At 41.6% G+C, this 18,548-nt stretch overlaps 1 protein-coding gene across 1 annotated transcript; it reads left to right on the top strand.

Moving 5' to 3' along the window:
* Window positions 1-1,232: 1,232 nt before the first annotated feature.
* On the top strand, window positions 1,233-6,409 carry nts (neurotensin). The gene is made up of 4 exons (XM_070972789.1): window positions 1,233-1,515; window positions 2,449-2,510; window positions 5,002-5,205; window positions 5,949-6,409. Exons 1-4 carry the CDS (start codon window positions 1,455-1,457, stop codon window positions 6,090-6,092), a joined length of 471 nt encoding a protein of 156 aa, XP_070828890.1. The 5' UTR covers window positions 1,233-1,454; the 3' UTR covers window positions 6,093-6,409.
* The last annotated feature ends 12,139 nt before the right edge of the window (window positions 6,410-18,548 follow it).

Below are 18,548 nucleotides of genomic sequence, written 5' to 3'. Positions count from 1 at the left end.
TTTGTTTTTAGTTATGAACAGCAATTAGCGGTGTTTGTAATTAGAGCAATTAAATGTTGAAATGCAGTGGCCAATTAGGTTATTATGCTTGGTTGCACAAAGCCAGAATGCAGCAATTTTATAGTGAGGAAATGACTGAGTAATTTAAAAATGGATATTGCTGCTAATATTTAAATGAATAACATTTCTGTGAGTCAGAAATATGTCAGATTAATTGAATCAAAAATCAAATTAAAACAAAAAAAATTAAGATAGCAGCAAGAGGAGATGATCTAAAAGTGATCTTTGTGGGACTCTGTAGCTTAATTTTAACTTGCACAAGCAAATGATCCAGAGTTCAACTGAAGTGACAACCATTTTTCTTTTGTCCATTTGTGTTTTGTTGAGGATCTGTTCACGTTTCCTCTTTCTGTTTTTCTTGTCCTCACCTGTGGTGCACAGAGCAGATCTCTTTATTTGAATTATGTATACTCAGTATTTCGTGATTTTGATCTTCACCTTAAGCTGACATGGAAAGAAATGTAAACATCTACAGTTTGAGGAAACTCCATCTGCTGATGAAGCCCATGCAGTATGATTTCTTTTAAATTGGCCTTAAGAGTATTAATAATGGACAGAATTGATGTCGAGGACAATTTTAATAGAAAGTCAAGCATTTCAGTGAAGCATAGACAGTGCATTATCTCTAATTTACTGAGACGGTTTAATCCAGATAGAAGACTATTTGCAGATATTAATGACTGGCCACTTATCAGGATGATTCATGTCTTACTGGGACTCATTTGGTTTGTAAGTCAAGAGAATCACCTGTTGATCTGACAAAAGACATCATTTGCAAAGAAAAAGAAATATGGAGGTGGTGAAGCTCAGCTTCCCCAAATAGTGACACAAAGAGTGAGTCTTTGTTGTGAATCCTCCCACCTCACCCCAGCAGCCCCGTGTCTGGAAGTGCAAAACAAACCTCTGACTGTGTGCATTCATGAGCTGAAATAACCGAATCTCTCAAACCTTGACGCAAAGCCCTTCCGCCTTGTGATGCCAAAGTGACGTCTGATGAAACAATGACACAGTGACAGGAGGGAAGAGGAAAAATGAAGAGAGAGAGGGGAGGATGGATGGAGGAAGGGGTCTATGTTAGTAGGTGGGAAGGTGGGGGTGGAGATGAGGAGAGACCGATTCTCTGACATCACATTGGCTCTTATAAAGTGAGGGAATGGAGCCCACGGCACTTCACAACCAACCAGAAAACTGCAAAGAAGGGGAAGCGTGTTTGGAGCTGGAAGAAGAGAAGAAGAAAAAGAAGAAGAAGAAGAGGAAGCATCATCATCAATATAAATTCCCTCTTGAACCTCTTTAGCTGAGTCTGACCCTTAACCTTAACCTTATGGACTAGATCCCTTCTCAGGTGCATTCTTCAGTGTGGAATCCTTTTTTGCGTTTGTTTTCTCATCAAGATGCAGGCACAGCTGGTGTGTATGCTTCTCCTCTGTTTCACATGTGGTGGACTTTGCACAGGTGAGGCTCTTTGAACAGGTTCTGCACTGATGCGTCGTGTGATTTCATGCTTTATCATTGGCTTCTTTCACAGAACAAGTCTAGCTGTTTGCCTCTCACATAAGCAACAGGTGCATCATTTTGCTGCAGGCATTTGGATTTCTGTATGAAATACAGAAATATCCTGGCTGCTGAAAAAATGTACTCTTTTTAAATTTTTCTGGTCCCACAACTAAAATCTGTAACTTTGAAAACTTGCTTAATTTCTAAAAGCAACATATAATTACTTCTTCATTCAAAGACTTTTATTCTTCTCATTTTCTAAGTTGTTATTCATTGAGTCACATATAAACGCCTTTTCCTTGTTGATCCAATGTAATGATGCCTACTTTAAATGTCTTTGAACCCACTTGAAAACATGTTTATATAAAAAACAGAGCTTCTGAATAAACCACGCAGTGTAAACCACATTTTTAAAACTGATTTTCACTCATTTATTTTGAATTGAACACAGGCAACACTCAGCTGCATGTTAATCCATGGGGAATTAGTTAGACTACAAAGTCAATGAAAAGTGAACATGTAAAGTAAGATGGAAAAGTTTGTTCATGTTTGTTCATTGTAAAAAAAACAAGAACATGTTGGATTGACAAAGCTTAGCTTGAGTTTTGTACAGCAGTAGTGTGTCACCTGTTGAATGCTTTAAGATGTACCAACAAATAAGAGCGTGGGCTGAGTTCTGGTGCTTCATGCTGCTTGAGATGCAAATGCTTCAAAGTCTTCTTAAGCTCACAAAGAAGAGGAAACAGACTAAATGCCAGCTGATACATTAGACAAATTGATAAAGAGCATTTTGTACTTTCATATCTAATTGACATTTCCTGCGCAACGGTCAATTAACTCTTGATTAGATTTGCTTAAAGGTTACATCCCTGTTTCTCCTCTACCTGACAGACGTCAACCAGGATCAGCGAGCGCTTGAAGAGGAGCTACTCAGCAGTCTCTTCACTTCTAAGGTACGTGGTCCTTCTTAACACCTGTGACATCCGAAAAGCTGCATCCCACCCGGTCAGTTAGCTGGTCCAACACACAGGCTGCCCAGGTGTTCTTTCATGAAATCTGGATTCATGCTCCACTCACAGCTTCACCTTTTTCTTGTGTTCATGCTGATTTGGAGGTAAATAATTCATTATGAGTGAGTGTGGCTTGGGGTCTAACTAACTAGCAGTTCAGACATAAAGAGCCAAATAAATCTAAGTTTATCAGGCTATGATTTTTAACACATTGATCTGGTGGTGTGAGCTTGAGGTCGGGCAAAGCTGAGTGGTGAAAGTGGAACTGGAGGCATGGGGAGATGGATCGGCTGAGCCTAATAGAATTCAGATGGACATGACAGCATCATATCGGCACATCTTCCACCTCTCTCCGTCTGTCTGATAAATAACCACAGCGCTCATACGGAGCTGGTACGCAGACGTGACAGTGACAAATCCGCCATGTGATTCATTGCTCGGAGGTTGTTCAGGGGTGATGATTGCAATATGAACTTGCTGGATGCCTGAGATTGACTGAAAGTGCAGTATTGTTGCAGATACTTGTGGCTCTCTCTCCTTCTTTTGGCGACAGCTACATTGATTGACCTGCATGTGTACTCATCTTTTTATCTGATTAGATGCAGGAGGAAGATTTCCTCTCTGGCTCTTATTTCTCCATTGAACATGATTGCATTATACCACAGCCAGGGTTCATCTGTTTGTCTGGCTGAGTATTGGAATCTAGATTGAGTTTTCCAGTAATTTTAAATTGCTCTTTGTAAAGACGCTGAAGGAATTTTCTAAAATGTCAGATAAACAATGTCAAAGAAACAGCATGACTCTGATTTTTGATTTGGCTGCAGCAGCTAAAGCCACCAGTTGGCTGCTTTGTTAAAAACAAGGGTCCCACTGGGATTGTTAGGATATTGGCCCCTGGAATTAACTCCTCATCCCATCACTGGAAGTTATTGATTTGCTTGCATTGGAGGAGAATATCCTGATGAGGCTATCTGAGAAACAATTCCTCGTGTGACCTTTCAGCTCAAAACTACAGCTGGTCACTTAGATAATTAAAAACTAAATGAAAACCAGTTAAATCTTCGATGCATGGATTATTTCTAAATGTCAGTAGCTGCCTATGTTTGGTCTCTGGTGTGGTGTTCTTGTGATGTCTCCACTGCTTTTATTACATGTGTCCCTCCTGGCAAACAAAGGGAACCTGTATTTGATGTGGCTCCTGTCTTTAAGCATCAGAGGACGCTGTATTCCTCTGCTGCTTATAAACGATGTGAGCAAAGTGAGTCTTGGGGGGCTTGTGACCATTTACAATAGTTAGAAACAACAATATCCCCTCGTCCGCTGAATCTCTCCATCATCCTCAGTGACACCCAGTGGTCTTTGCCAGCCCACGCACAGGGGGCCCCGGGGCCCTCCACCATCTTAAAGCACACAAACTAGATTATAACACAGCAGGCTGCAGCTAGACGAGGTTAGATGTGACTGAAATATCACTCTGGGTGTCTGGTGTCTGAGACTGTTTAAGATCTATCTGAGCTGCTGTCTTTATATGCTCATGATATTAAGTGGACGTCTCATATGCAGCATCCTCAGTGCCTCTTAAAGAGACTTACCAAAGCTTTTACTGCTTCAACTGTAGAAACAGTGTGGAAAACCTCCAAAATAGCATTTATGCATGCATCAATTGAAATGCATTGTGGTGGCGGCTCATTGAGGCAGGCTGATGCTTTGTGTCTGTTCATAAAACTTAAGAATATTGATTTGATTCTTTGTCCTTTCGTAGCATTAAAGACAAAAGTTAACACGCAAAATGTGACATTTTGCAACTGTGAGAGTGAGATTCAGAACCTCAACACAATACAAAACAAAAATCCAAATGAATAAATGGCTGCATTTATGCAGAGCGTTTATCCAAAGCACTTTACAGTGTTTTTGCAGATCATTCGCACACAGATGGCGGCGAGCTATCAAGCAAAGTGCTGTCCTCATCATCAGGATCAAACTACCAACCTTTTGATCATCGGACTGCCTGCTTGACCTCCTCAACAACACCAATCTGACATCACAGTCTGTTTATATGGGGGATGGAGTGAAAAATGCTATTATATGCACTATTATATTCAGGAGCAGCCAAATATGAGCAAGATAATAAATCACACCTGTGTACCGATTATAGAATTTATAGTTAGTTTAGCATTATAGCAGGTATTGTAAGAGTTCATGTCATTGTGTCCACCATATTTGTCTCTGGGTCTAATGAAGCGGCGCATTCATGACCAAAGGCTCAACTCAGTTTTCACCTCAGTTCACAATGATAACGAAAACAAATTAAGTCATCTCATGATGATGAGACACTAAGTTATTGCAGAGTTTTGAATTTGGAAAGCCAATCAATTCCTAAATCTTAACCCTTTTCAAACCAACCCCCCCCCCCCACCTTGTCGCCCTTTTGCAGATGAAACAGAACAAGCAGAGCGCCCCCTACTGGAGAGTGTCACTGGCCAACCTGTGCAGGATGGTGGGCAGCCTGCGGCAGGAGGTGTGGAGCGGTGAGGAGGAGGAGGACGGCGGCGAGCTGAGCGAGGGAAGCCTTCAGCTGCTGGAAGAGCTGTACAATCTGCAGCACATTTGCCGAGTGCTGCAGAGCCGGGAGGAGAGGGTGAGATGTGCGCGCGCACACACACACACACACACACACACACGCACACACACACACACACACACACACACACACACACACACACACACACACACACACAGTCAAGTGCATTTATGTGTATTGTTTTTCACCAAATGTTAAGGCAAATGAAATATTTTGTAAGCATCCTAAGTACTCATTGGTGGTTTAAATGGTTGATTTGTCTATTATTATTTACTATTTTTATTGTTGATATCTCATACTGAATACCTGCAGAACAACATTGTAACAGCTCTGAGCGAAAATAATAATTTTAGAAGGAATTTATTTCTGGTTCAAATGCAGTGGAGAATAAAAACAGTACCAGTACCCTTAATTTGTACTGTTACTGAAGGCAGTAACAGCATAAACGCAGGCGCATGCATGCAGGCTTCCTCTAAATCTCAGGCATTTCACAAACGCGCTGACAAAGAAGCCCATCCATCCTCTCTCAAAGTAAACACACGTCGCCTCATCTCTTCCTCCCTCCTCTCCATCATTTTCAGTTAGCTCCTCACATGACAGCCTTTTTCTTTTTTCTCATCTTAACACGGCGGCTGCAGATTAGCACCTGTTTTGCCATGCATGAAAGCACAGAGCACAAGCACTGGTTTAATCACAGCTACACTGGCATTACCCTGCCACTCAGCAACAAAACATGTGTTTGCCTGCCATTTACTCCTCATCGTGTGACACTCACCCACCGCTATGTCTACCCCTCACAGCTACTCCATGACTCTCTAGAATATTTAGAGGAGAACAGTGACAATCCGCTCAAACGGAAATCACCCTACATTCTGAAGAGGCAAGTGACGCACACCGCCAAGTCCCGGAGGCCGTACATCTTAAAACGAAGTACAATCTACTGACAACCATCCCAGAGACCGAGGTGACGTGTTACAGGACCAGACCGTATACTTTCTGTGAAGATGTGATTGTGTTTTTTTCTCTCTTCTTGTAGCTGCAATGTCTTTTCTTTTGTCATTTTTATCCAGTCAGACCCTTCGATTGTATGCCTGGCATTGAGGCCTGCCTGTATTCTGCTCCTCAAGTATAGGTCCTGAAAATAAAATCCTGAGCATCAAGCAATTTGTGTATCTTTGAAAAATTATATTTATTTACTCTATTTCTTCACTGCACACCGAGTCTATTTTGTTTCAGGATACGATTAAAGGATTCATGATACAAAACTGGTGTGATGTGACTCTTTTCTTCCATGAAACTCGTTTACCAGCATCATGCTCATCACAGGGCTGCAGCTACACACTCCACCCTGCTGCCTTAAATACTCACTGGAGCACAAACATGTGCTAATCCGCTGCTGAAAATAGTCCCAGACAGATGCACTTTCAACCCCTTTTAAAGTAAAGCTTGTTAAAAACTACAGTGACCAGCTGTCTTAGGGAAATTGCTGAGGTATTTTTAAGAATTAAATATTAAATATTCATATAAATGTATATAAACATTCAGGGTTTCTGTAATAAACTACTGGGCTTGGGTCTCACTAACAGACTGGATGCACTTGGTCGGTTTTTGTCTGTTAATGGAATTTGCTGACAGTAAGAGAAATATGAAATAACAGCAGCCCTTTCCTTTAAAAACACATTTGAAATTGAAATGATCAAATCTGAATATTTGTCGCCTCAAAGCTGGAATCAGTTTACTTTAAAAAAAATCTATACATAAGATTTGGTAGTGTGAGACTGTGGTTGCGATGTTTGGTAGCCTTGCTGGTACACACTAGTGTTATTACAACCATTTTTTTTCTTTTTTTTTACATTTCTCATGAGGAACATTGCTGCTGGCTGGTGTTGACATCCTCCTATACACTATTTCTTTATGAAGAGAATTTGAAGAGAAACAAGAAGATTTTTCCCTCCATATCTGTAAAATGTGGCAACAAAAGCTCAGCAGATGCTTCCAGCCTGATAGTGATTAGCAATGCTTCAGTGTGGTCCAGGACTGGAATGATTGTTGATGCTAAAATTGAGCAAACTGCGCCTTTACCATCATCACAGTATCGGCTGGATCATTGTGTGCTCTTATTAGTATGTGTGGTGTTGAACATTTTTTAAAAGGGTACGGAGGCGCCTCGACTTCAGTGGATAAAACAGACTTTTACTGAAGCGAATGAGAGTCTTGGCCTTAATAAATGGCAGTTTCATCTCCAAATCAAAGTGCTCTGGTGTCCTTCTTTGAGCTCGGCTCTTAACCCTGACAGCCAGAGAGCCTGGATGAAGTGCAACACACTGGAAGGAACGCTTTGAAAAGCCTCATTCTTTCTCCAGAAGAGATTCGCTGTGGGAAAAACATGAGCACTCTTTCCCAGCAGCGTTTTGTTTGTAGTTTTACTCAACAAATTTACACCGGCGTCAGTTTACACTGTTAACTGCTGAGCAGGTGAGTTAGCTTGCCTGGATTTTAGCTTTTAAGGAAAAGCTTTCCCCGCACTCCCCACTTTATGTTTAATTAAAACAATACATCTTTTCTGATTGTATCTGCTGGTGTTTATCTTTCCCTGAAGCCCACTCATCTAACACGGTGATTATCTACAAATAACTTCTTTTGTTCCATCTATTAAGCTACATTTACACCTGTCAAGATGCGTTAAGTGCTAAATCAGCAGGCACAAAAACTGGATTTCACTTCTGCTGTGATCAGCCCTTCAAAGCCAGATAAAAGTGGTCAAGCTGCACTCAGTCCAGCTGCAGCATGCTTACAACCATGAAAGCCTCACAGTGACAGGTTTAAATACTTTGTCAAACATCTCAAAAACACTATAATCATCCTTTAATCTATGCACACAGACCCCTAACAATACAATCTCAGCCACTTGCATTAAAGATTAACGTCTCAGGTTTTCCTCACTTTAATGAATTAAGTGGTGAAACACCTGAATCAGAATGAAAGAGCAGACAGACGAGCTGCAGAAAAGTGACATTTAGGACTTTGCTTTAATTCTTAGGGATAGAAGTCTGTTGTACTACCCAGTACTAACCGCTTAAGTCACTATTACACATTTATCTCCAAGGGTCAGTACACCCAAATCTAACAAGTCATTTTCACAGTGGTATTGCGGCATGCAGTTTGAGTCTCACTCAGGTTTTATATGTCTCCAGAAGCAATATTGTGACCGATCCACAGTAGAAGAAAGGTTACAATGAAAACTTTAAATGTAATTTGAGCACCAGAAAAGAAAACGGCATTCACCTCTGTTGTATTGGGGTGACAGCAGACATCTCAGACACACATATCTTAAAACAGCAGCAGGGAAAACTTAATCTAACTGCACAGCTGGATACCATTGGATTCGAGGTGAATCAGCCCTTTTAAATCTTTCTATGTACCATATTGAATCAATCTGTTTTTATTGGGAGAATAACAAATAAATGACCTCAGAGATGGAGTGGTAGAGAGGAGAAAGCATGCTGTTCAGGCACACAATAAGCAATATTAAAGTCTGCAAGCGTCAATGCAAAATAAATTGTATATCTCATTTAATTCCATCTTTACAGACTAACTTATCTGAAGGCACCACTGTTCGAGCTTTTTATCCACTTCAGGTAGATATCCACTGTATCCGTTCAAGTTGTAAAAGTTGCTGCTGTTTAAATTCTCCCTCAACAATTACTGCTAAGGTGCCTTTGAGACACTACAGTGAAAGCACCAGTTGGCTCCAGCTGAACTTGAATGTGTCAAATTGTTCATGTCTAGCAGGAAAAGGCCAAGCTTTGCATAAATAAAGGTAAAAAAGGAACAGCATAGGCAGCCTCCATTATTATTCCTCTCATGTCAGTGACCACTAACATTGTATGTGCCTGTCACAAGCAGCGGATGGCAGTGTTGTTTAACTAGTCCCGTGGCCTGATTTACAATGTGAATGACTGCAAGTGCCTCAAAAATACAAGCACCCCTTCAAGCAGAGGAAGAGCTTATTGAAAGATCAACACAGGCCAAAAATGGCAACTGAATCAAAGGATTGGAGAGAAAATCTCCTCAAATAACAGCAGGCATGAAAACTCTCATGTTTCCTTGGTCCATTTCTCATGTTTGGTTCTATACATGTAAATGATGACAAAATGCAGTCAGCGGCAATCTTGAAGCATTCAGCCAGTAAAAACAAAAATGAGACATAATCATTCTGGTAGTTTTGACAGTGAAAAGGTCAAGACAATCTGTAGCTGTATGAGGTTTCTATTTGGCCTTTGATTGAGACTAAGTTGACTGATTGAGACCTTTTAAATATTTTTTTTTTCCATGCACATCCAATTAGAGACAAAACAACTTTGTTAATTGAGCAAATTTAGTTGTGGATGATGCAAAAAAACAAAAAAAACAAAAAACGAAATCCACAGCGCTGCTGTTTTTTGATGCCAGGGAGATAATCAGAGAGACTTTGCTTCTTTCTGTCTTGGCTGCATTCTACTTCCAAATAGCATTATGCAACAAAAAGGTAACTTCACAAAATGTGAACAATTGGTTAATTCCTAGTAGGATTGCAACATCTGAAGATATAATAGCAATCATTATTTGCAAGAAGATTTTGGTTTCAGAGCTCACAGTCAACCACCCAGAGGCAGCATGAGACATTTAGAAACATTTGAAAGACCTAAAAAGCCTTTGAGTCTTTGAATCCTTAAGGTGACTAAGGATCTCACCTCAACACAAGGAGACTTGCCGAAAGCAGGCAGAAATTGTGATCATAATGGTAATAAGTAATTTCACTATTATTACATGTTGGTTAGCTGATTTTAAAGCGTAAATTAGAGGGATCATCACTATGAATGTTAAAATCTCCTAAAGTGATGAGCTTGTCAAATTAAAACAGATCAAAGCATACTGGAGAAATCTTTTATAAGATTTGGTGTGTCGCAACCAATTTTAAACGTTAGCACTTCAAATCTATGAAAAGATGCAACGACAAGCAGGACACAGTTGAGCTCTTGTAAACCACTGCGATGGCCCCACCAAAGCCTATGGACCTCGGGGCCTTCAGGAAGTTAGTTGGGGAGTTGGAAGTGGACAAAATTCCACCGGGGGGAGCAGTCCCTCGATTTGAGCCGAGCCACAGTATGATTTCTAATAGGCAAATATGAGCAGACTAACCATGAGGCACTGCTTCCTGATGTCCTGCAAACTGTCCATGAAGCGCACAAATTTAGTTCTTAGTTTTTGGTGCCAACGACGTTGGCTGCAGTGGCAGCAGAGAAATCCTGATGGACAACAGCAACGGCCGAGCCAGGATAGACACCCCCTGCAGGAGGAGCAGGTGGATGGTCCAGTCATTATGACTTTTAGCTGTTTCAGAAGCGAGCTAGTAATAGCAACCAGGCTAAAAACAAAACAAACGTTAACTAAGCTAGCCTAAGTGGAGGTGCAGTTTTTCAGTTGAAAACAAAGACCACCATCAGGGCTTCAGGAACGGCATCGGGCTATGCTTGTGTCAGCCCCAGGTGGTAGCCAATAGGAGTAAAGCAAAGGTGCCATCACCACATTTGATGAGTCTTGGGGTCGCTGTTAAGAGGGAAAAAAGGTGACATATATTGCAAAAAAGAAGTATGAACAATGAAACAATGAAATAAAAACGACTGTAATGTCATGAAAAAATTAATTGATTCAACCTTTATTTTAACTCATTTGCAGTGTATCCATAGCAAAGTAAAAAATGTAGAAAAAATAAAAATATTAAAAAGCCAAATCAGTAAAATAAGAAAACCTAGGATTCAGTAAAACAATTGAAAGTCGATGAATTGACTTCAGCCTGAACAGCTGGACATGAAATGAGATTAAGAATTAAAATGGCCCTCAGGATAAAACTGAGATAAGCTTTAGATAGCTCCACGTGTGTTTGATTTGAGCCCACAGTAGGAAAATGAGGAAAAAATCAGTGAGGGCCTTATAAATAAATAAAACCAGTGTCTTTCACAATAAGTACCTTCCTACACAGGAAAACATGTTTTATTTCTATAGAAGAAACGGATGTTTTACCTTCATATGCTCACCAGTTTATTCAGTTTATTCACAATTCCAGGATACTCTGAGACTCTTTCTACCATTCTTAGTAGAGATGATGTGATTATTTGGTTGAACAGATAGAGGACAGATGATATCTGTGATTCTCTGGTTTTGGTTTCCTTTTGATAACCCTTCCCCTCTGCTTCCCTTTCGCCCAGCCTTAGGTATAACCTTTCATTTTGTTGGGTGCACACATGTAGGCTACATACCAGCAGGTGGTAGTATAGTACAACACTAATCCAGACTTTGGTTAACAAGAGTAAACAGAAGCAGGAAATAAGGGAATATCTTGCAGGAAAAAACTTTTTTTTTGTATTCTGCCTAAATGATATCCAGTCAGAATACAGAAAATTGGTCCTGCCGTTAATTCTAATAGACAATGCAATATTTATCTTCCAGTGTTTGCCACAACTGATTCATTTTGGTCATATTCTGTAACCAAGCATACTCAGAGTGTTTACTAAAAATTGACAGTGTGAGGCCTCCAGCTATTGCAGATTAGTCCTACTGTCAAGGAGAACTACAGTAACTTTGCTTTGGTCTGGGCCCAGAGCATCAAGCTGCTTAAATGGAGCTCCAGACTCTCAACTCTGATGGCAGCACCCAGAAAAGTGGTTATAATGATAGTCTTGATCTGCAGAACAGCCAGCTTGTGCACATAAATAACCACATTTTTGGTGGTAAATACAATGTGAGTCTGTCAATGGACGGCAGCCCCTCTGATTCTAAAATGAATCTACCAAGTGAGAAGGTGAAATGGTCCAAATGCTACCTGATGGGATTATTTTAGCTTTAGGTAATTATGTGCCTTGCTGTCTAAAGTGGTCTAGGCAGCTGATTTCACTCCCAAAATTACAGATCTATAAACACCAGACCAGCAGTTTACCTGGTTGGAAAAAACAATGGAGCCAATGTAGGTGGGATTAAATATGGAAGTATTCCTGTGCAAAAGCCAGCAAAATTATGAGCTCCATGGGACAGATATATAGACAGATATGTCACCACTGAATTATGAATGTGACCACAGAATGTAAAAACTGGCCCATCTTTCCCATTATGATTTGAACGTATGTCTACATGGAGCTTTAATAGCTGGACCAATTTAAATTTGGAAAAATAACATGAAGCGTATAGTTTTTTGCTCCCCCTTTGCGTTTTCCAGTATTGGCCGAACATAGTGAAGACGCATCTCTGGCTTCACAACAGGACTGCAATTTATCATTATCTCAAAATCAGAACAGATCTGTCAGTTTTTGCAAATTTGCAGGCTGCCTCAGCAGATGTCTATCAATATAACGACTCTTGTGACCCTGAAAAAGTTCAGGCTTAGTACGCCTCCCACATCCACAGCACAAATTACACCCTGCGTGAATTAATTCAACTCCATTAAAAACCTTCATCGACATCTGCTGCTGCAGCGATGCTCGGCCCTGCTTGTCTTGGCCTTTCTCCAGCCGGACGCCTCTTCAATTTAACTCCAATTTGGAGTTGGTGGATGTTGGCTGACAGTTTGAAACTTCTCAGTGGGATGCTGATGAGCGTCTTCACTCCAGCTAAAGGAAAGTCATTCTCTCATCTGGACAGCATTGCAAATTGCGTAAAAAGCCAGTCCGATCAAGATAATGGCTTGTGAAGGAATGAGATTAGCTCCCTTTGTGAGAAATCTGATTGTGTGGATGGGACAGTGGCATAACAAGTGTGACCTTGTTGCAGGGGCCAGCTGAGAAAGTAATTAGGCCTCACATATGGGCAGCTTTACTGAAGCCCTCAGCAATGACAGCGAAGGGACGAGCCATGTCTGAGCTGTTTATTGTAACAGGTAAGGCTGTCAGTAACCAGAGGCCACTATTCACATCTGATACTAAGAGTTAGACTGCAGAGAGAGACAACCTGCAACAAAAAACTGAGATTTGAGACTCGGTTCAAGTTGTTTTAATTATAAAATTAGCAACTGGCTATGCATGTTGTTCACTAAAGTGAGAGCTGACATCCTGGTTTCATTTTTCTGAAAAGCCACTCATATCTCCCGTGTTATCTCTGATTCAAACAACCAGCCAATCAGAGCCTACAAATTGTGGTGTTATACCTTGTGATGGTAAGATCGAGTTATATTTCAGCTCCATTTTAACATCTCTGGAGATCAGCACAGGGATGAGCGTTGGGGTAACCTCCCAAACAACATCTGGTCTGCATCAAACGAGCTGATTGGTTGATAAAACTTTAAATCAGGTATGAAGTGGACACATTCATCTGGCCCCAAAGTCACTGTGTGATGATCTGATTACAGAAATATAGGAATATGCACCACGAACGCAGAAAACTAAGGTAAGTAACACAGAAGTCCTGCTGGAGGTCTCAGGTTCTCTGGAGTTCTGGACAGTTACTGAACAGCAATCCAGCGCTGATAAAACACTACCTGGGCAAAGCAGGTACAGTCTTCAATAAATCTTCCTGATTATTTGTCTTGAGTTAATTAAACCCACTGTCTCCTTTGTGTCTTTGGTAATTGTCAATATTGAAACAGTGATAATGCACTCGGAGGCGCCCTGACACAGGAAAACTCGACTCAGTTGGAGAAGCTCATTTTGCATTGTGGAATTCGCCGACTCCAACTCATCTCTTATTTACCTGCATCGTTACGCCTTGCCATGTGCTTGTGCTCATTAAACAAGCCAGAGAGCTGCCATTCTCTGTGAACTAGCATAACTTATGCTAACGGTATGCTGGCTGACACAGCTTCATTGTTGACTGAAAATGACGTCACAGCAGCCAGTATTTAAAGAGGGAAAATCAATCCTGCACCCACAGAGGACAGCTAACGAGACGGCAGCACCAGGCTGAATCAATGACTGAAACTGCTGTTCACTCGGAATATCAAGCTGGATATTTGATTAAACAGTAGCAGCACTGATATAGTCATTTTGGCATCTGGGATGTTAAGCAAATAAAGTAACGATCAGATATCCTTCCCCTCAGAGTGGAGAGACTGTGTTTGAAACCCTGTATCTGTAATCTGCTGGCCTGGACAGCCTGCTGGATATTACAGAATGTGCTTGTTTTTCATCTTTACGAGGTTCTTTCAGATTTGTTTGATTTGATTTGGAGTATCCCACAGTGGGGGTGTACACAAAGAGTGAAATAACAGGCCTTCCAGACCATCAAAGTATCCTCCTTTACCCCTTTGCAATGCTCTATCACTACAAGCCTTACAATATTGAATGTAATGCGCATACTGATGTCTATGTGGTTGATGGGACTGTGGATCACCATCTTTTTCATGGGAGAAACTACAAACAGTCTGGAGACAGTCAAAGAAGTATCTATGAAAAAGAAATCAACAAGGCCAGTTACAGCATTGCTGGCCAAGCACTGGAGTTAGTCAGATCTCATCTATATCCATCTGCAGCTGCTGACAAAACACATGTTTACATGAACACACATGCATACACATGAGTCATTGGCTCTGGCCTCTGCATCTACACCTCCATCATGTGTAGAGGCACATAAAGCGAGGCTGATTCCCTCAGACAGATACCCCACTCTGTGGCATGCCCTGACATTATAAACAGGCTTCATGAAGAAGATGAGCATCAGTAATTATTGCGAGGGGTGGAGAGACAAGCAGTCTGTGCAACGAGCCTTCGACTGGCTGACTGTGTCTCTTTGCCTGCCTGTGATAATTGAAATGACTCAACCTCCCCCCATTGCAGTCACAGTGGTGGCATTGCAAAGCGAGCAGCAGAGCTGTTATTGCTTGTCCTTCAGCTGAAAGAATCGTGTTGGCTGGAGAGCTGAGAGCTTTTGTTCTAAAAGCTGAAAAATCTGGTGTCCAGCCTGGGTGATTTTTAGCAATGCGCCCTGGGATCTGAGTTATCTAAGCAGCGCATGCAAGAAACCCTGACGTTAATCTTTAATTAAGGCCTTTACAATTTTGGACGACATGCCCGGGAGTATGAGAGTTACTGTAGGGACAGATATGAACAGTGGGCAGCGGGGAGGGCCAGGGAAGATATTATATCTTGTGGTGAGCTCATTTTGTCTCATCAAAGTCAAGGATCTGTTGATCTGCAGAGACGTTGTGTAGCTTTTCTTTCAGCTCCTTGGATCAGGACACGCGCTGTAAGGTAGCTTGGCATTAAGACAGTCCTGTTTTCTTCTGTTCCTTTTTGTGAAAACAGATAACAATCCCTTGAGGTAATGGCAGCGAAGCCTGTGCGGAGTGGCGGCTTTGTCTTCTACACGATGATCCAGATTGCCATGTATTGCACAGCTCCTGATGAGAGGATGTCTTCTCATAACTGTCTGTGTGAACATATCAAGGTGACTGCTTTTGGTTTACACATTTTTTTCTCCCATTTTTTAAATTTTTTTTTTTTTTTTTTTGGTAATTGGTTGCGGATCTCTTGTTGAAAGAGCCAAGTGATAAACCTGCTGGTAGAACCAGCATGCCTCTGAAGCTTTTCTTGTTTTGTGACAGCTGCTGCCTTTGTGATGTCCCACAAAAAGCGCCCAAGACACAGCCCGTTTCATTCTGGCTGAAGATTCACATGAAAAAAAGACAAGTCTCCTATGAAACAAAATGGAACTTAGGTAATTGTTTTGATTACTTCTTTCCTTGTTCCCAGTAGGATGAAAGAATTACAAAGCTGAAAGTGGAGGTTTAGGGAAGAGGGGACTGAGGAAAAGTGGCAGTGCATCTCCCTACGGCAAGATTTGTTCGCTGGCAACAATGAGAGACAGATGGGAGGATGGTGGTGGTGGTAGCAGGTGGAGGTGTCACACCTTTGTGAGGCAAAGCAATTGGGAGCGATTAAACCCTCATTTGCTGTAGGGACTATCCACTCTGAGGAAGGAGCTGGCTCCAACAGCGCCTGCAGCACTGTTCCTTTTTATCTCCGCTCCTCATGAAGACCCTGTAAATGCCATGGGAGTAGTTAAAGTGAAACACACAGTGTTCTGCTGGGCTGGTTCACTGCTAATGTTCAACATCATGACAGCAAATGAAAAGAACTTCTTAGCTTGTCTGCACTGGATCACCTATGCAATAAGAGTGCGGCTTAACCCACGTAATTAAACTTGTGACCTACGCAGTTATACCTCGTCCCTTTGTACTGCATGGAACAGCTCAGACCTCCGCCCTGTAAATGTGCAGATTCCAGTTTACATAGCTTTGTTTTTCCATCACCTGGAAGCAAGCAATGACTGAATGCTTGACGGGTTTTCATCCTCACCCTCAGCCATTTTCATCCTAGATTTATCAGATAAGAATACATGCTTTTCCATTCCCATCATAAAACTGCTTCAATACCCAGCGGCACAGACTGGCCCAGACCTCTTGGTATCCACCGTAACTGGCTGCTCATCAACCCGAGAGCACCTGAACACTGAGGGACCCCTCCATCACAGGTAGACACACAATCACAGGTTCCTCTCCAGGTTATTACGAGTCATTCATCACCAGCACCTGTTTCATGATTCTTTGCCTTCAGCTTCGCTTCAACTTCAATACTTTGAAACCCATGTGCGGAACCATTTGTCTGTTCATTGTGCTTCTTTTCAGCTTTCCCAAAATGTCTTTTATCTCCCCACATCCATTTCCCCAGCTTAGCTCCACCTCAGCCTGTGCACCTGGCTCAAGTGGGTCTGTGCAGCAAACGCTCCATGAAACACACAGCACAAAATGTACTAATCAAAAGCTATTGACAACGCTTTGATGCTGCTCTGGTGTGTGCTTGAAAACATATTATGCGTGCACATCGAGAGAAGAAGAAAAAAAATCTAAATAAACGGATGGTGAATGTGGGGCGGAATTAAAATCTCACTGCAGGCGCGGACTCCCAGAGGCACAAGAGGACGGATCAAAAGGCAAATGAGGAAATCCACACAAGCCATATCAGCCTGGTATCATGTGGGGTTTGCCCTCCTATGTAGGTACATGCTGGCAGCACCATGGCAACCACAGCAATTGATTGGCCGATGTCTCCCGCTGTGCACAGTGCAGGTCTTGTTATGTGGGATATTGGTTTTTTACTTGCTGCCCTGGCCCCTTCATAGTGTGCATTAGCTGTGGTTTCTCAGGTACCCAGCCGTCACGTACGCTTACCTTCCATTTGGTTCTGGATGACTTTGAAGGACAGGAGATGGAGAGAGGCGGAGATGGCTGTGACAAAACGTTCGGGGTCTCTGAAATGGTGCTGGCACTGTGAAAGCCTGAAGGTGTTAAACTGAGTATGAGACTTGACTCCATTATCAAAAGTGGCTTTATCAAACCTGTCATAAAACCTTCAGTAATTCAGTTTACAGATCCTACACTGCTTTCTCTTGCACTTTGATGAAAAGTCTGCATATTTTTTCTTTATTTATGTCATATTTATTATTATTATTATTATTATTATTATTATTATTGTTATCATTTATCTAATATATCAACATTGTTGTGAAATGCAATATGCCAACTGCTCTTTATTAGCACCCAACTGGCGATGGAAACATCGCCCAATCTGTTCAATTAACAGATAAAATGCTCCTCTATGGGTTGAGAGAATTCATTAAATGTCCTTCATGAGCCCCTTCTATAACAAACAGGACTTCTTCCAGCCAAAAATGAAGTTGTTCAGTTTAGTTTGGTGAAATTTCAGAAAATTTTTTCCCAGCCAACAATAAGCTAGCACCACTGAAACATCACTGGGAGGGATTCTTGTCAGTGTGTTTCCATCTAATTCTTTGCAAATAAATCTAGTAAGAAATAGTCTTAACCCCGGGCTGTTGTTGCTTGGTCTTCACTCCTCGCTCCTTTTGACAGTCTTCTGGCATAATCACTACACAGCTCAGCAAGTCATGCCATTTATTTGTGTATGGAAGTCTCATTCTTGACTCCTGGGAGTGTAACAAATTAAACTAAGCTGTCAGAGCTTTTGACATCTGACCAGCAAGACGCCAAAGTCATCAACCAGGAGTCATCTCAGGATCATCGGACAACAACACTCCAAAATGCTGATACAGGCTTTCTTCACCAGCCTTTTTCATTATTGCAGCTCTCTTTTTTTTTGCTCCCCGGATCTAAAATTACAGATAATTCAGAGCGCTTCAGCCAGGATTTGGACCGATACGACCGATCACTGCACTGGCCACCTGTATGTTTTACAACTGCTTTTAAAATCCTTTCACTTTCTTGCAAAGCCTTGCATAATCTAGCACCTTCATAGTTCAGCGACTGCCTCTCATTTATGTCCAGACCTTCTCAGTGTTCTGAAAGTGTTCCACAAATCTCTGGAACAACCTTCTCCGTCATCTTTGAACAGTTAACTAAC

This window comes from Chaetodon trifascialis, chromosome 10, assembly GCF_039877785.1.
Source record: "Chaetodon trifascialis isolate fChaTrf1 chromosome 10, fChaTrf1.hap1, whole genome shotgun sequence".
NCBI lineage: Eukaryota > Metazoa > Chordata > Actinopteri > Chaetodontiformes > Chaetodontidae > Chaetodon > Chaetodon trifascialis.
This window is presented reverse-complemented; position numbering and strand designations above follow the sequence as displayed.